Source organism: Cyprinodon variegatus, unplaced genomic scaffold (genome assembly GCF_000732505.1).
Source record: "Cyprinodon variegatus isolate N-32 unplaced genomic scaffold, C_variegatus-1.0 Scaffold16, whole genome shotgun sequence".
Taxonomy (NCBI): Eukaryota; Metazoa; Chordata; class Actinopteri; order Cyprinodontiformes; family Cyprinodontidae; genus Cyprinodon; species Cyprinodon variegatus.
The window spans coordinates 728345-748224 of NW_015150469.1; the positions used below are offsets into that span (position 1 = coordinate 728345).

Here is a 19880-nt window from a genome sequence, read left to right on the forward strand (position 1 = left end):
TCTACATCTAAGAATTTTTAAACTAATTTCTTGGGTTCCTACAGGCAAGGTGACTTGTCAAGATGATCCATCAACTCCCTCACCCTCAGGTTCTGCAGATATGGTTAAAGGTGATGAGCAATTTGGAATAACAATGCAATTCTGCAACTTTTAAAGGCCTCTTGGAAACCTGAGCTGTTGTTACTAATCAACAGGGGCTACTGTATGGCATCAAGTGACAAATCCTATTTCTGCTTATGTCCACAGGAACTACTGTCCGCAATCCTGTCACTGATAGCCTCACAGGTAAAGCTCTGTCTGATGAACCAAGTGTGGATTCTTCAGCAGTTGCTTTTACTTTAGCTGCCGTCCCAGCAACCTCGAAACCTCTGGAAGATAATACTTTTGAAAACACATCTGAACCCCTTGTTGTTACTACACTACCGTCTAAACCTGTTCAACCTGTTGAGGTAAGGCTCATGCTCATCTTTCCATTTCAAGGCTTTACCACAGTAAAAAAAAAAAAAAAAAAGAACTAGAAAAATCTTTTTTAATTTTTCTTTCAGATGCGACCCTCCCAAGTTGCATGTGTTGGAAAAGGGGATATTCCTGAAGAGAAGGCTGTCAAGATTCAATTAACAGAAACAAAACCCTGTGTGAGTTGATGTGTCTGTCTTTTTCACACCTCCTTTAAATGTCTGTACTGTCTGCCAACTGTAGATAATGTAAAAGTATCAAACGTCTGATTGGAGCAAAGAAAATAAATTACAGGGAATTAAACTGTGCTGCGAAAACGTGTATCTTAAGCTGTGTGCAGGTGATATACCTGGACTGGAGTTTTGTTCTTGAAGCCAGGATTGATAAATATTTCAGAATGCTATGTATTCTTCTTCCTGTTGGATTATTTTTATGCATTTTTATGTATATTTTGTGAGAAACGTTTTACGTATGCAGGATTATTACATCAAAAGCTACATAATTTGTAAGTATATTTGTGGTTTGTTACGTTTCTGGGTATTATAATTGCAGGCATTTGAGATCCTCTGTAAATCGTACCCTGTGAAACTTTAGGAATCTACTGAAACGAAGTAGATGCTTTAATTTTAGTGTTTAAATACTGTGCCAGGCATAGCTACAAACTTTTAGTCAGATATTCCTTAGATGTTGTAAATCTTGAGAAGCTGGTTTAAAATATTTTAAAGAGGAAAGCTTAGGAAGTTTAGGTTTCAGGAATTTTTGTGGGAGCACTCAAAAAACATGTGTTTCATTGCAAGTTTTAACATTAAGACTTTTGAAACACATCTTCTGTATTTTATGTAAAAGTCAGGTGTACATTTCTGTGTTTGGTGCTGGATCCTTATCTATAGTCATGTTTTCGTCATCTAATTACCTGTAAATGGAAACAAAAATTCAGTCCTTTTATGTTATACCTCAGAAGACTTTAATAGAAGCCCTGCTTCTATTAAAGGTAAAGGTAGAACTAATAGTTACACAAGGAAGTAATATTACTTACTAAGTTGGGGTAAATAAAAGGTCCAGTCAGTAAGTTTTGGACAGGAATTTGTCTTACGGTGTGTCAAAGTTGTGTGTGAAAAATGTAAATCATGCTTTTTCCTGATTTAGTATTTAAAACTTTGTAATTCCCTTTTGTAGTATTTAGAAAAAAAATTAAGTTAATGAAAAGCATTTTTTTAAACAGGAATTCATGCTTTTTGTTTTTAATCTCACAGGAAGAAATTAAAGGAATTTTGGAGGATTTCTCGACACAATGGTGCAAACCTGGCAATTGTAATCTGAATATCTTCCAAGATGACAGCACAGTCTTGATGGAATTAAATGGTGGTAAGTAATTACAGCATAAAAAAAATAATAATTTTAAAAGCATAAGAAATATCATTTATCCAGGTCTATGCTAGTTTACTTAATAGATATTTATAAACTTTTGTTTTCAATTTGCAGCTGAAAAGTCTTCTTTGGAAAAGACACTCTATAGTGAAGCTTTGAAAGACAGGGTAAGGAAGATAATGACACCATCATGTTCTTTACCATTTCTCAAAATATTGTCCTTTTTTTGCTATAATTATATTAATAATAGTTTATTATTTCACTTTATATTACTGAGGATACATTAAAATTATTTTACAATTATAGGATGGCCACCAAGTACTAATTTTTATTTATTTATTTTTTTAAATTGTTTCACCTCTTTTAATCACATTTTAATTATCTATTTTTCCCAATAATTGTCCTATTAAACTTATAGTTGGGTGTAGCAGAAAATAGCAGTCCATCATCATCCAGTTCTTCTTCTGTATTCGTGGGAATATTGGTCACTGGTCTCCTGGCTGCCCTCGGACTCATTGTTGGGTACTATAAATGCCAACGGAGGCCTGAAACCAAGGGAGCAAAACTGGTAAGAGAGTTTTTATTTGTTTTTAGTTAAACATTGTACCCTTAATGTATTGAAGTGATCTAGCCTTAATTCTAACAGTATATTTCTGTTCACGAACACACAAGAATCCATCTTATACCACTTCTGCTTAAACTTCTGCTTAAACAACCCAAAATGGGTTGACTAGTCATGCTACAGTATTATTGTTTAAGGTGGCACATGAAGCTGTGACAAAAACAAAAGCTGGCAAGCCCGCAGCCCAACCAAATATAAACATGGAAGCACAGAAGAAAGCACACATAACTAATGCAGTCAATTCTATTTGGTCAGAATCTATGATTTCCTCTTAGAAAGAGAAATGGCAAGAGAGTAACAGCATTTATCTCTGCTGACATTTCATTTCTTACAGTTATTAGCTTTAGTAGGCAGGCACTAAGTGTCGTTTTCCTCTATCAGCTTGAAAAGTTTGCCTGAACATCCATTCTTTCACCAAACAGATAGCAATCCCAGATTAGCAATGAGAGAAACTAAACTTGAGTACATAATTAATCTGGTCTGCCAGGTTAGTGTTAAAGGGTTTTAGTATAAGTTAAAGTTTTATGTAACATGTCACACTAAATATAAAAGAACATTTTTAAATTATGAGCACATGTTCTCGTACTTGTCTTCTTTCACTTATCTGGGTAGATGGGGCCGTAGTCTCAGTAGAGACTCCCAGACTTCCCTCTCCCCAGACATACCTGTAATGTTCCGGCGGGATGTCCAGGGAGCACCTGGAAAAGATGTCCAAGCCACCTCAGCTCACTCCTCTCGATGTGAGGAGAGGCGGCTCTTCTCTAAGCCTGTCCCGGCAGACCGAACTCTGCCCGGGCATCCTGTAGAGACAAATAATTTCATCAGCTTGTGACGGATATCCCGTTCTTTCCGTCATGATCCAGATTTCTTAGCCTTAGGCGAGGGTAGGAACATAGACCGAAGTAAATTGAGAACTTCGCTTTTTTGCTCAGCTCCATCATCACCAAAACAGACTGGTTCAGTTTTCACATTATAGTGGCAGCCACACTGATCCATCTATCTATCTCCCACTCCATCCTCCCCTGACTCATGAACATGACCCCAACACACTTGCACTTCTACACTCGAGCCAGGAATTCTCCTCAGACCTGAATGGAACAGGACACCAAGAAACACGGCTTTGAATTTGGAGGGATTGATCTTAATCCCTCCCGTTTTGCTTTATTCTACTTTACAGCAATATAGTATGAGCTGGAAAAAACAAGAATTAATGCTTATTTAACTACCTACTTGAAGTTTCAACAAAGTGTTTTTTTTTTTTTTTATGAATAAGGAAGTTTTCCTCCTTTTTGATTACACTTATGATTTATTTAAAATCTGTTTCTAAATACAGATCCTGTATTTGGATCTGTATTCGGGAACTCAAACACAGTAACGCTTGAATTTTTAAGCTATTTTTGTTTGTTTTTTTGCACTAAATATTTATAATAAAAGAAGCAGTGTTGTTTTTCTTGTAGAAAATGTCTGGCGGTGTTTTTTTATTAGAGAATGCATTGGGCCAGCCAACAGAGAAACTGCAAAAAAAAGACAGTGCTCATCATCCAGAGACCCACGCCCTGCACTCCGTAGCCTTATGCATTTGTAATGCTGATCTAGATGCCAGACCCAGCTGTTTTCCTGCAAAACTCACATCACATAAACACATGCAAGGAAGCATATTTTGTTTGTGTTTCAATGTGTTTATGGGTATTGCTATTCTTTTAGTGTAAACACATATGTGTCTTTGTGTGTTTTATGTAAACATGAGAAATGCTTCATCTTTGATCTGCTTGGTCTGTGTACTCACAGTTGAGAATAAAAACAAGTGTAGTTTCCATAGATTTGCAATTCTCATTATGGCAGTATCATGATTTATTTAGCAAACACAGAAGAAGTGTGAACAAATTCCCTTAATACACCTAATTATTAAAAAAGCAGACTGAACCTCATTTGTAAACAGTCCCTTATTCTACGAGTTTATTGGTTTGTCAATATTGTAGGCAAAGTTTCACCCAAGATATAAATTTATGATATTGCATCAGCTCATTAAGGGTTTTGATATGGTCTCTAGAGGATACCAAAACAGAGCCATAGATGAACCAAATTGATCTGAACTTCAGTTGTTTGAAAGATGACCAGAGATTTGGCTCTATTTGGTGTACAGGGGGCTACGTATGACTCTATAGGAAAAATATGTTTCTTTCCAAAGCAACATTTTTTTTTTAACTTATGCTTTCGTCGTAGTTAGGAACATATGTCACTCAATATCACTTTAAGCAATACAAAAAATCAAGTAATAAAACAGGGCAATAAAAGTAAAAAACTTCTCAAATGTTACTTGAAATGCAGTTTCAGGAGGTTTGAAATATGTTTTTTCAAAGTACAGAAAACGTCTATACCTATGCTCTAATAGTAGAGCAATGTGAGCCACATCCAATCTTTTTTTCAGATATGTGATTCATATTAAGACTAAAACAATTAATCGGATCAATTGTGTTGAATCGATTATGAAATAATCGTCAAATAATTTAGTAATTGAATAATCATTAACTGGAATTTAGGGACTTTAAAACATGCTTTTAACTGACAAAGCCACCCACTTAAAGCATTCATTATATCAAAATTGTAAAAAAATATATATATATATAAACATTTTGCATCTAAAATAGAATAAACTTTTTCATTTGTCAATATGGTCTATCCAGAACTTCTTTAAGGAACCTATTAATTGATTTATCAAAAAATTATCGACAGATAAGTTGATTTGCAAAATAACCATTAGCTGCAGCCACAAAAAAGTTTTTAACTCCCCCAAAAAACTGTTTTTTTAATGGCACTGTAATCTCCCATTGCTCATTAGTCAATAATAATACAGAAAAAATGGAATCCACTTTTAAGGTTATCTTTTTTATTTTTTTTTTTCAAAAAAACTTAATTGAACACTTCTAGTGACAGTCACATTAACTATTGCTCCCATAAACAGCGCGCTGTTGCGGTAACTCTACGTCCTACTTCTGTGTGGGCGGGTCACTTTGATGTACTAAACTGTTCAGAATAAAACCTGAAGGAAGTCGCATTTAATTCAAAGTCTGAAAGCCCACCTGCTTAATTCTGGCTCTCCAAACATATTTAGTTACCTATTTACCTGAGGTGTCAGGAGATAGGAGTTTGTCTTGTAATCGGCCGTTGATGGTTTGAACCCAATCTATGTCTGGCTCTTGTTCTTGGAAATCTTGAAAATGTTAATTTACTGTCTGAAAAGCTGTACTAAATGAAATTTGGTTTTGTATAAAGTCTGTGTATTCAAAATGACAATACAAGTTGTCTAAGTCTAAGTTGTTGTGTCCTTAGGAAGACTTTATCAACTTTGCCTGCTGTCAGTGGTCAGTGGCCCAAGATGCCGATTAGATGGCAGCTTCTCTTCTGTCAGTCTCTCCCAGTGCACCTGTGCCTCCAATGTCACTTCTCATTAGTGGGTTAATGTCTGCTTTCCTTGCGACCAATTTGAAGTCCTTGATCTTCATCAAAGCACCCTTAAGTGTAGCACATTTAAATGTTTTACAAGGAGAACTGTCTTGTCTATATAGATATTTATATTTTGCCCGCATATAAATGTTGAATATGAGACAATTAAATGTTTAATGTTAACTAGTTGTATGCAATCAACACATAACAGGCAACAAATCAATCTTGCAAACTATTGTATTGTTTTTGCAGGCTGAGGAGGCCTACCCAGTGGATCAGGAAAATCAGGGGAACACCCTTGCATCTGAGGCCCCCCTGAACCCCCCTCCAGAAACTCAGGAGAAACCCAGTATTAACGGAGAGTCCCCGGAGGCAGTTAAAATCGAGACCCCCCCTCCCACCAACGGCCACTCCACTGCAAAGACAGCAGACACAGAGCTGTGAAATTGCCCAACAGCTGCTGCATTCCAGGAACTTCCTCCTGCTAACACTTTTATCTCCACCGATGCATACATGCCCACACAGAGAAAATTGGCAACTCATCCTGCTTAACCACAAAGGGGATTGTCCTCTTCCTCTCAGGCTTTTTGCCTCAACAAACATCAGGAAAACTAGTCTGATTATGATAATATTGGGAGTGGAAAAGCACAGTGACGAAGACTCAGGCCCTGGGTTTTTGAAGCAAGACCAACAAGAGGAGGTCCACATTTTTATTTTTACATTAATCAGCTCTGACTGTTATGACTGAAGTCAGCAAAGTCTAACACATCTAATCTGGTTTTGGAAATCTCAGTCTTACAACATTGCATGAATACATTTAAATATTTCTTTTAAATTTTAATGTTAAGTGGGAAAAGAAAGAAACAAACTATGCTCAATTTGAGAAATCTGTTTACAACTCTGACTAATAGAAGAAACCCACTGTACATGTTCAAACGTCTGCTGCATGTGTGTTTAATTAATGTCTCCAACTTCCATATAGCTGTATATACAGTATCAGTACATGCATCTAGGCTTGTCTTTCTTTTTTATGTTACCTGCTATGAGGACTTGATAAAGTGTGAAAGATTTTTTTGAGTAACTTTTCATGATGATTGTGAATATGAATGTTACATTAGCCATGAATTCTGTACAGTTGTTGAGATTAGATGAATGAGCTGCAGAGGAAGACAAATCAAATGTTCTTTTCATCTTCTTTCTTTTGAAGAGTTTGAACCAGCTGTCAAATTAAACTGTGGGGAGATTAACCAACAAGAGAACAAGAACAAAAAATAATGACTCTCAGCTTTTTTTTGTCCTGTTTATCATTGCTATTCTGGTGTCAGTATGTAACTGTTGTTTATTCCTATTGTGTGTAGATGTATTTTGGCCTCATATGTCAGTTTATAATCCATAATCAACCTTTTCCAACTAAACAATGTTTGATCTTTACCTTACTTAATGTTGTGAAAGCTTTATTATTATTCCTATGTTTTATATTCTTTTTTTATTTTTGGGGGGGAGGTCTTTGGAAACGTTTTGTAACTTTTTTGGATTAAGATTTTGTAATACCAACATCACAAAGCAAATTCACAAAAGCTTGAATTTTGCAAAAACAAATAAATAATCAGTGTTTCTCCTAACACTGCTTCTGGATTATTTTTTCCAGCTCTCTCTGTGAATATTGTTTTACACAGTCTGAAAATGTAAAGGAAAGTTAAGAGACTAGATTTGATCTTTCCAAGTTTGTATGAAAACCTCAATTTATAAATAATTTAAATAATATTAATCATTTAAATCTTTTATGTTGGTTTTGGTTTTTCCGTCTGTGTTTTTAAATTAGGATATTCTTAGATTAGCGTTTTTAACTTGACACATGGATCCGAGATCCACTACGGTTTTGATGCTTAAAGATCTCCTCCCTGGGCACCCCATGGTGGCAGCCCACTGATCCCCAAGGGGATTGGTTAAAGAGGTAAATTTCTCCAATGTGAGATGAATAAATTTTAATTATCACTGTTATTATTATGTTTAATGTATCGCTAATGTTTTCTGCACTGTGTGCTGAAAAATGTGTCTCACCTCTCAAGGAGCTTTTACAGACTGGCACTGGCAGAAGCCGGCCATCCATAACCAGCCATCAACGGGGGGTGGGGCTATTGCCCCATTGCAAGTAAAATCCTGCAACTTAAAAAATGTTACATATGCATGTCACAAAATATGCTTTACATGAAAAATGGCTACACACAGGTAGTAAGAGGTGGGTAATATTGTTGCATCACAACTGCCAAGTAAATAAAAAAGTTAAAGCTGTATCAGAGCCTAATATCCTTGAAGAAATATTTAATATCCTTTCCTCAAAGACAATATGAGAAGCATGTCATTGAAGTTGCAGAAGCAAAAACTTGCACCTAAAAGGAGTTTTGAGAGCCCCTGAAGAAAGACTCAGTCAACCTCAAAGTGGTTCTAGCAAACCATCAAGCCCCTCTTAAGGGAAAAGCAGTGCTTCACTAAAACTGTTTTTAGTGGGAGCATGAAGCTGCTGACCTAAACTAAACACAAGGTTGGATGACGAAAGGAATACTTATAGGCAGAGGCAGGGATGGGGCGCTCAAAACCAAACATGTTCATCACCCAGGCTGAAGTCACCAAGGCAGTCAAAGAACTTCGCGTCATTAAGGCTTTGAGGGTGAATGAAATCCTCCATGAGTAACGTAGGTCTGGATGTTGTTCTCCTTTGGTGACTGATAAACCTCTTTAACATCAGGATTGCCTATGTAAGGGGTGCGATAAAGGAACCTTTTGTCATGACTCAGAAAGAGGATCCAGTTATTGAAGCAGACAGACAGTTTGATATCTCAAAAACAGTTTATCAAGAAAAACGGATCTACAGTGAACATTGAGGACATCGAAGGCAGGTAACTCTGGTCTTATAGTTCAATCCATGCCCAGAGGACGAGATTTGTTCCAGCTGGTTGGCTGCCGACAAGACATGGTGGATGCTACACAGAGAGTCACAGACGTTGAAGTCCGGGAGGCTGGAGAACAAGTAGGAGTTCAGAATCAAGGAGATGAAGAAAGGCAGGATGGCGAAGCCAAAGCTGGTGTTGAGGACATGCTCAGGAGTCCAAGTAAGGAGGTCAGAGATCCGAAGAGGTACCAAAGGGAAATTCAAGACGGTGTCATGAAGCAGTTTGAAGACAAGTTAGGCAAATGAATCAGAATGGGAACAGGTAGGCTCTGAGCTCCAAAGGCAGAACAGGTCAGGATCAGCCAATCCGAAAACACTTAGATTCGCTAGAAGACTCTCAACAAGAGCTTGAATAACCTGGCACTGGTGACTGGTAGAAGGCAGGTTAAATAGAGGCTGGAGCAGGTAGAGCAGATGAATGGTAATGAGAAACTGGGCGGATCTAGGCAGGTGAATGAAATGAGTAATCAGGCCAGTCATCAGTGCCAAGGTCATGACAACTTTAGAACCTCAGCTTCAGGAGGAGCAGTGTGGTTTGTATCCTGGCAGTGGAACACTGGACCAGCTAAACACTCTCTGCTGGGTTCAAGAGAGTTTGCCCAAACATTCCACATGTGACTGGAGTTGAAGTTTTTCTATAAGACGTTTCGCCTCTCATCCAAGAGGCTTCTTCAGTTCTTCTAGAAAAACTTCACCTCCAGCTGCCTAATCTGAACCTTTTAAAGCTTGACCATGACCTGGATGACTGAGAATATTCACAGATATTCCACATGTGCTTTTTAGACCCAGAGAAGACATTTGAATGTGTCCCTCATGGTGCCTTGTGGGGGACACTACAATCTTATGAAGTTGGAGCCCTTTATTAGAGGCCATATGGTCACTGTACAAGGAAAGCAGGACCCTGGTTTGCATTGCTGGTATTAAATCTAAACTGTTCTCAGTGCATGTTTGTCTCTGCCAGGGCTGCCCTCTGTTCCAGTCCCATTAGTAACCTTTATGGACAGGATATCTACGTCCAGCCAAGTGCAAGGGAAGGGGTATAGTTTGGGGATCAGCCAATTTCTTCCCATCTTTTTGTGGACATTGTAGCTTTGCTGAATCCCTCCCGCCAGTCCTATAGCATGTGGTAGTTTGCAGTCAGCAAGGATGATGATCAGCTACTCCAAGTCCGAGGCCATGTTTCTCTACCGCAACAAAGCTGACTTGCATTCCTTAGGTCGGAGGAGTTTTCCTCAAATAAAGGAGTTTAAGTATCTTCTGGTCCTGTTTATGAGGGATGAGAGAACCCTGTGGGAGTGGGAGTTCAATGGGCTGAATGGTGCAGCTGCCACTATGATAAAGACACTGCAGCGGATTGTTTTGATAAAGAGAAAACGTGAAAAAAGGCAAAGATCTCAATTTACTGCTCTTTATTATGTTTGATACTTTATTAATTAGACGCTGGACTCCTGGTTTAATACATAGGTGCATCCTTTGAAGCACAATGCTTAGCAAGCTGGAGAAACAATTGTGCTCTTCATATCTACATGAATCCTGCTTAATCTGGAAACATAGTCAACTGCTGTATAAAATGACCCTGCATGAAACAAGAACTGCATATTTCTGTCAATTAGTAGAGATGAATAAGAATAGTCCTACATTTCATTTTAATACAGTTGCCAAGCTCAAACAGAGCCATAGTCTGTTGAACAGTCTCTTCCCTCATGCTCTTATCAGTAATGATTTCATGGGATTCTTTATACGTAAATAAGATTGATTCTATAAGAAATGATCGTTGGCACCTTTTGCTTCCTCTCCGAAAGCGGACTTATAGGTTATGTGTTCAGAGTTGACATGTTCTGCATTTTCTGAAAGAACAACAGGCAAGTTAAAATGATGTGCTTTTCTTTTTGCTTTTTATTTTTATTGTGTTGTTTCAAATCAATTGATATGTAGCAATATAACTTGCTTTGTAATCCTCATTCCAATATGATTATTACTTAACATAGACTTGAATGTTTTTGTTTTGTTTGTTAAAAAAGAAATCACTTTTAACTTTTTAACTTTTTGCTTCAGGACATATAACTGAATATCTAGAGATCAATATATGAACATATTTCCAAACATGCTTGCGCCTACAGACATCTGTTCCATGATACATAGGGAATTTAAATCCCACACAGCCCATAAGGTTGGACAGCTGGTTTACATAAGCAGCACCTATGACATCACGCTGTTTCTTCTTGACCCGCTAGGGTGTGGCTGCAAAAACATTTCCCCCTCTGTCAATTGAAAGCCAAATAATGTTCTCATGAGCCTTCAGTATTATTTTCACATTGAGATAGGATTTGGGATTTTTTGTTGTATAGTAGAAATTAAAAATGTGCACAGCATCCTGCATTTTCCTTCATGAGAGTATTACTAGCTGATTTTTGAGTGATTTTGTTTAGAAATTCCACCCTGTAATGTGCCTTTCCATATCATCAGCAAAATATTTCCCCAGAACCATTTTGCATTCCAAGAAAGGTCAGTATGTGAAGCATTTACTGTAAAAATGAATAATATTTACCATAGAGACCCATGAAGGCCTCTTAAAGGTTTCATATGGAGCTTGGCACATCACATCAAAATAAGGTTGTAAGACTCATCACAAAACATATATTTATATGTTTCAGGTTCCAAAACAAATATGGCCAACACCAGCAGAATCAGGAAATAGTGGCCCTGTGAGAATAGAGATTGGCTGTATGCCAGTAACTCTAGATTGTAAGTTCAGAGGCCATGTTGTTCTGCAAAAGTCTTATACAAACCTTTAAAAGACTTGCAATGGTTCATAAAGATGATAAGAATGTTGCAAATTTAATCTATAATTTCAAATGCTTTTTCAGTTTTCCATAGCACTCACCCTTTCCAGATCAAACATGGCATGCTTCGAGGGACACAAACTGACACCTGTTAGGTCTGTACTCTGATATTCTGCAAAACAGCTGCCAATCATTTACTCAGCCATTTTCTGAGTTTACAGTTTTTCCACCCATTAACACCTGCGCCCCTTCCCTAAGCCCCCATAAACTTGGCCTTCTTCGTCTTTCTTCTGTTTCCCCAAGCCTCAGCCCGCTCCACTCCCATGCTCTCTCCCATCCAGGCCTCAGTTTCTCCACCCTTCTTATCCTTCCATCTAGCCAAGAGTAATGTGTGTGAAGTGGAATCTGGGATTATGTACAAAACTCAGCTGGTTGTTTTGATTATGTAGGGGCTTCATCCTCATCGTAGTTACAGCTGCCAAATATGTCGTATTTTACCTCTTTACGCCAAACCCCTTTCCGTCTCTACTCTCACTCCCCCCCTCTTCCCAAACCATTAGTGTAATACTGGATGGACTGGGTATTAAAGGAAAACATAACATGAATCCAAGGTCATTACTGTAGTTGTGGTCTTCATATTCAGCACTTAATTAAAGGGTTAAAGTTTTCTGTGCACGTTCGGGTTCATGAAAAGGTTCAGGAGTATAATGTGACCAGAGAATTTATTAGATTTCAAATTTTCTTTACCAGAAAAAAAATCAAATACCAACTCATAATAATCTTAAAGCAGTTGCATCACATTTTCCCTTTGAGGTAGACAAACAGTGAAAAAATGACAGCAATTTCCTTAATCTCAGAAACAATATGTGCCTCTGTCTGTTTCCTACTGGCCAGAGAATTCAGAAGATGTTTCCTACATTTATAGAAGCAGCACAGGTAGGTTAAAATTCTTTAAAAATTACCTGAATTATTATTGTATCGTAAAGTGGAAATATTACAATTAGAAAATTCATGTCACATTTAACACTGTTTTTGTTTACTAAATACTGACCACATGATAGATTGAACTCCAATATTAGATGCTATGTTACTAAATATGAGGTCAGAAAATTTTGGGGTTAGAAAAATTCACATATATACTTGTGGTTCCCTCCTGGTGCACCATTGTGCGATAAGCCACCAGAATTATTTATAATTACAGCGGCATATTGTAAAAAAAAAAAGTGAAAAAAAATTCTACACCAAGAGGAGAAATATCTTTTAACAAAACTACCAAAAATTTGTTGAAAACAAACCATATTTTCATTTATGTTGAAAATGATAAGGCAGTGGCTGCTGGCCAATAGAGGGCACCAGGGCGCCGCCCCACCCACCTAATGTCCCTGATTAAGACATAAAAATATATATACCGGTATATATTTTTTAGAATCTAATTTTAAATTAACATTTAAATATTTTGAAATATATTAATATGTATTTTGTTAGATGTGCAAAATACATATTTAATATTTAATGTCAAGTAAAGCGGCATTCCATTTTTCATCAGATTGGTGACGTATTCCCGCTGAAGGGCGCAAAATTATTATTTTATTTTTTTTTTTGAGTTTTTTACAGCACTAGTGGCTTGTTTTTATGGACAGTAGGCTGACAGGAAAGGGGGTATGAGAGAGGGGGAGAGACATGGGGCAAAGGACCACAGGTTCCGCGTCGAGGACTGAAGGCCAACTTATGCTTCTGACGCAGAGCCTGTGCAACTATCAAATCTGTCTCTGTACTTGACTACGCCCCCTGCAATCGTCGTCGCACACCTCAAAAAAGAACCTGACTACACGTCGGACGGTCACCCGCTCAGACCTCAAGCGGAAGTGCGCAGACAAAAGGCAGCTGGTCTTTGGTATGCCTTTCTGGCTGTCTGTGTGGTCGTCCTTCTTGATTCGATGCCGGGACGCGCCATTTTTAAAAACCGGGGAACCACTACAATAGAACTACGTAAAAAGATTAATCGGTCTTTTTGCCAATTCCATTAACAGAACCTTTTTTGCTCTTCGATGTCTAGCAACTCTAGATCCATCTCCGTGACCGTGAAATCTTGCAGACGCGCCATTGTTGTTTTGGAAGATAAATATGCCCACCGGCCCCACCGAAGTTCTCGTGACCATTGCAAGTTCTCGAATAGGCGCACCCTTGCACTTTAATGGGAAATTCCGTAAAAATTCAAAAAATATCCACTGGACTTGTTTTCCAAGATTTGAAGACGTTTCGCCACCTCTCCAGGAAGCTTTCTCAATTCAAATGTCTGGATCCGTTTGAGTCTTATATAGACAAAGCCTTGTAGGCTATCGCTTGGAAACATGCAAATGGTAACCGATGAATGGGTCCTTCGGTTCCATCGTTAGCCTGTAATATCTGAAACCTGTCTATGATTCTAAGGGTCGGTCGTTAAGGAGGTATTGTTCACCGGCTGGAGCGAGTAGGTCCCTCGTTCCTCTGTGATGGGGTGGGGGGTTTGGTGATATCTGGAAGGGATCATGTGATATCTGAAAGGGATCATGTCTATGATTGAATTGTATGTTTTTGGAAGCTGGAATCTGAGTCCACCACCTCTGTTTAATGGGAAACTGCTGTGCGTCCCTAGACCGATGGTGCAGAAGCATAACAGCAAAATTGGTTCACGACCAGACCCAAGCAAGATTTGATGTCTGTGGATGCATGGGTCGTGCACGCTAACCACTGTGCCACCTGCACGCCCAGGTGGCGCAAAATTGCATCACTTGATTGTACAGAATTGCATCACTCAANAAATATCTTTTAACAAAACTACCAAAAATTTGTTGAAAACAAACCATATTTTCATTTATGTTGAAAATGATAAGGCAGTGGCTGCTGGCCAATAGGGGGCACCAGGGCGCCGTCCCACCCACCTAATGTCTCTGATTAAGACATAAAAATATAAATATATATATATATTAGAATCTAATTTTAAATTAACATTTAAATATTTGAAATATATTAATATGTATTTTTTTAGATGTGCAAAATACATATTTAATATTTAATGTCTAGTAAAGCGTCATTCCATTTTTCATCAGATTGGTGACGTATTTCTGCTCAAGGGCGCAAAATTATTATTATTTTTTTTTGAGGTTTTTACGGCACTATTGGCTCGTTTTTATGGACAGTAGGCTGACAAGAAAGGGGGTATGAGAGAGGGAGAGAGACATGCGGCGAAGGACCACAGGTTCCGCGTCGAGGACTAAAGGCTAATTTATGCTTCTGACGCAGAGCCTCTGCAACCATCAAATCTGTCTCTGTACTTGACCACGCCCCCTGCGTATAGGCTCTGCAATCGTCGTTGCACACCTCAAAAAAAAACCTGACTATACATCGGACGGTCACAAACCCACGCAGACCTCAAGAGGAAGTGCGCAGACAAAATGCAGCCGCGATTGGTCTTTGGTATGCCTTTCCGGCTGTCTGCGAAGTCGTCCTTCTAGATTCGGTGCCGGGACGTGCCATTTTTAAAAACCAAGGAAGAACTACAATGGACAACTACGACAAAAGATTAATCGGTCTTTTTGCCAATGCCATTAACAGAACCTTTTCCTCTTCGATCCCTAGCAACTCTAGATCCATCTCTGTGACCGTGAAATCTTGCAGATGCACCATTGTTGTTTTGGAAGATAAACATGCCCACCGGCCCCACCGAAGTTCTCGTGACCATCGCGAGTTCTCGAATAGGCTCACCCTTGCGCTTTGGTGGGAAACTGCTGTGTGTCCCTAGACCGACGGTGTAGAAGCGTACCAGGAAAACTGGTTCACGACCAGACCCAAGCGAGATTTGATGTCTGTGGATGCATGGGTCGTGCGCGCTAACCACTGTGCCACCTGCACGCCCAGGTGGCGCAAAATTGCATCACTCGATTGTACAGAATTGCATCACTCAACCCTTAAATAGATCACTTTGCCACAGAATAATTTGTAACAAATCTGAAAATTCTGTCTCATGAGGTATAGAGAGTTCACACGCCAGGTATACTGCACCGCTGCTATAGAAACAAAGTAACTCTGAACCATATCATAACATCAATTCATGTTAATCCATCTAGATGCTTACCTCACCTCGAGATCAAGGATATTTGAAACACAAAATAAAACATATTTTGACTTAGTGACTTGATAAACTGATCAGACAGTGATTACTCAGTAAAAGAACATACCAGAACACTATAAAATAAATTTTTGTTAATTTAAATTCCTTACTATTGGTCTTATTTTACATACACTATTCAGAATGAGGGGATAATATATAATTTAAAGCACATATATTCTTCATATTCTCCTACTCATATTCTGTACATAAACCTACGTGTTTTACATGACTTATTGTTAAACACAAACACAAACTTAATTTCCTCTTGTATAGAGTCACATATATTGTGTATTTCCAAAAGGGCAACATGAATCTAAACAGAAATCCAGAATTTCCCAGTTGTGGGACAATAAAGGGATTTTCTATTTTCTATTCTAGTAAAACAGTAGTTTAAGAAATAAGTTGGAATCTTTTGTAATAATTTTTTTTTTATGAATTATGTTTATTAGGTATTTTTGAACATTTATACAAAAACTGAAAAAGAAAGAACAATAACAGTGCAAAACTTATACAGCACTGATACAAAAAACAAGACAAAATCAAAAATCGGAGGCATGTACATAAATTACAGCATCATATGAGAAGCATAACCAATTTATACATACACATCATTCAGATTCACATTACTGGTTTTTCATTTTTGAGATTATGAAGTAATCAAGAATACGTTCCCATCTTTTTTTTAAAACATGAAATTTCCCATTCATACAGTATCTGAATCTTTCTAGTACAATAACTTCAGAAAGCAAAATTTTTTCCATAACTGGATTGAAGGGGCATTGTAATAATTGTAATTGTAATAATTATAATCAACGACGCAGACAGGTCTTTGAAAGAGTTAGAGGAAGAGTCTGTGAATTTTAAGAGAAATTGTTTTTCGTTTTTTTTTTCTGAAACTTTGAGGAAATAAGGGAGAAAAAAAAAAGGATTTTTCATATTGCCAGTTCAGTCAGCACAACTCAGTCTAAGCAATTATCAGCCGTCATCATTGTGATCATGAAACTATCATTCTAAAATAATCTTGAAATGAAACCTACTTTTTAATGAGGCAGCTGAGAAAATGACCCATACATGCAGGCTGTGTTTGATTTCGGTGGCTGTTTTCCAGGGGCGCCGCCAGGATATAAAAGTGTGTTTTAAGAGAAGTGGCTTCTGCTGTCAGATCCTTTGATTATATGATGGGGGAGGGACAAAGACAGTTATTTAATGTAAATATCCTGCTAAAAATTGATTTTACCCCTCTGTGGACTATAGCCTTTTCCTTTTGCCTGGTCTGGTTTGTAAATGTAAATGTTCAACCCTGTGAGCTTTCTGGCTTAGTTGCTTAGCTTTTTTGTTATTTAGAGACACAAGATAAGCTCATTACAAATTCTGGATTAATCCTGGATTAAATTTTCCTGGAAAATAAATACAAGAAAAAAGTTATAATAATATAAAATAACAAATCAGTCATTTTTTACTTAGGATGTACAGCAGTACCTGGCCTCATCATCAATCATGTGATTCCACTCCAACCTTAAGGAGGATTAACTAAGTAGGTTTAGCCAGCAGATAGCTAGCTCGTTTTACTCAATAGGTAAATAATCTAACAAACCTTTCTTGAAAAACTGGGTCATGTATTGGATGCCTTTCTTTCATCTTATCTTTTCCCTTTCTTTCTGTTATTTTTTGAAAACCAGACTTTGGAGCGCTGCACTTTTCAGCCCAGATAGTTTTTCCACACTATTTATTTACACATTTTCCTGTTCGTCTGTTTTATTTGTTGTCTCTGTGTCAAATGATGTGTATGTGGCACTAAAGCTGTGGTATCTGCAAACTGCTGCTGACAGCAGGAGATCTGATGCACCATGCAGGACCTGAGGACCAAACCATTTCTTGCAATTTTACTGGGGGAGGGTGGGTTGGTCAATATTTTCATGCTTTGTTTCACTGATTAAACCTGAAAAATCAGGGAGAACACAAAGATCATTTGTTGTACTGTTGAATTTATCTTTTTATATTTGAAATATATGTCAGGACATATATTTTCTTCTTCTTTTGGGGCCACCCTCAGTCGAGAGCCCTTAGATTCTTCTGAACTCCCCCCTTCTACAGGTCACCCCTGGCCGGGGCCCGCTGAAGAATCCAGCCAACCTGGAAGAAAGGAAGAGTTGGGCTATAGTTTCAAACAGGTCGAGTGGTGACAGCCTTCCCGATGTCACTGCCCCTCCCTCAGCGTACGCCCTGTCGCCCAGCAACCATGACAGTTGACTCACAAAGCAGGCAAAGAAGGGATCCCAAACTTCTCACTACTGTCTTTGTGTTAATTTAATTTCTGAGGAGCTTCAGCAGCAGTACAGTTGTCGCTGCACAGATATTGGAATCTGTGCTTAATTGTCAGCCAAACCCATTTGCACATGGACAGATAAAACCTATAATAAACCAAACATTACTCACTACATATCTGACTCAATAACAATTTAAATTAACTATTTTTTTTATCAATTTAAGAGGAAACTATTCATCCTTGTATTATATTAAACTGCACTTACAATATTCACCACTGTTTGGCACCATTTCTCTTTTTTTCTGTGAGCAAGGTGGAGCTGGCTTGCATTGAATCATGGGATACCCTAAGCAACGAAGGAAACACCAAACCTGTCCTTCCAGCCAGGGGCAGAAACAGGCTGCATCTTTGGGCAACATACAAAGGACTCTTCGAATCCGAACAGGCCATGGTGCCGTGCTATGACGCAAACGGCCGACGAATCTGGCCTCTGAAGGATGCAGCCCCTGGATTCAAACACAGCAGTAGATACAACAACATACAGCAACTGGAACGAGACAAGTTTTAAAAGTCTTAAAACCATTTTAATGATGGGATGTAGTCAAGGGACATTTTTCCTTTAAAACAACCAGAGCCCCATGTTGTAATTCACAACGTACATAAGGAAACAATGCCTATGTTGCTGTCCAAAAAGTAAATCTTTATATTCACTGAACAGCTTTATCAGATGTTTGTGAAAACCACATTTCTTCAGATCATCTTTCTGGAATTTGGCACTTAACTGTATTTTTCCAAGGGACTCTGCAGAGTTTTTTTTTATTTTTTTTATGGGGAGCAAATAAATACCGTATTCTTGATTGACTTATTAAACTTGAGAAAAGCCATATTTCATATGTTGTTTCCATAGACACCTCAACAACAAAATAGCAATGGAAACCTGCACTGATATCCTGTCACGTCTCTGTTTTGTTGTTTCCTGTTACCAATATCTGCAGCAAGAAACATTCTGGAAAGAATTATCCTTTGTTTCCAGTGATACAACAGATGGCATGACACAATTCAGTAAGCCGTGGTAAAAGTTGTTGAAGTTAATTGTCAGAGAATTAAAAACTTCCAAGACATTAAATTAATACTCCAGATCTTTCAAGCCTTTATACTTGTGCTATAGATGATAAACAAACTTTTTTTTTTTTTTTTTTTTTGACAAATCTGCTTTGAATTTAACCAAAAAGTGTTGCTTAAGTTGATTAAGAGTATTTTATCTTTTTGTCTAAGAAGCAAATGATCTAAGGAGTAAGCCTGAAATTGTTGGGTGAGGATGCCCCCTGCTGTGCACAGAGGTGTAAACACCCCAAGTTACAGAGGAAAATAATTTAATATCACACACAGTACAGACAGAGTGTCTTGGGAAAGTATTCAGCCTTCTTTAACTTTTCAACCTTTTGCCAAATTTCAGGTTTCAAACATAAAGATAAAAAATTGTTATTTTTTTGTGAAGAATCAACAATAACTGGGACACAATCATGAAGTGGAACAAAATTTATTTGATATCTTTTACTTTTTTAACAAACAAAAAACTGAAAAATTGGGTGTTCAAAATTATTCAGCCCCCTTGATTTTATACTTTGCAGCGCCACCTTTTGCTGTGATTACAGCTGCAAGTCGCTTGGAGTATGTCTGTATCAGTTTCGCACCTCGAGAGACTGGCATTTATGCCTATTCTTCCTGCAAAACAGCTGGAGCTCAGTGAGGTTGGATGGTGAGCATTTGTGAACAGCATTTTTCAGATCTTGCCACAGATTCTTGATTGGATTCATGTCTGGACTTTAAATTGGCCATTC

The 19880-nt window shown here is 37.9% G+C and overlaps 1 protein-coding gene across 1 annotated transcript in view; it reads left to right on the plus strand.

Annotated features, from left to right (window-relative positions):
* The window catches only part of LOC107092075, a 22844-nt gene extending 15332 nt beyond the window's left edge, over window positions 1–7512 (plus strand). Inside the window, exons 2-8 of the mRNA XM_015386361.1 lie at window positions 45–110; window positions 247–449; window positions 546–635; window positions 1710–1821; window positions 1939–1991; window positions 2243–2392; window positions 6143–7512. Coding sequence (XP_015241847.1) covers window positions 45–110; window positions 247–449; window positions 546–635; window positions 1710–1821; window positions 1939–1991; window positions 2243–2392; window positions 6143–6334 — 866 coding nt within the window. The 3' untranslated portion in view covers window positions 6335–7512. The remainder of the gene's footprint in view (window positions 1–44; window positions 111–246; window positions 450–545; window positions 636–1709; window positions 1822–1938; window positions 1992–2242; window positions 2393–6142) is intronic.
* The last annotated feature ends 12368 nt before the right edge of the window (window positions 7513–19880 follow it).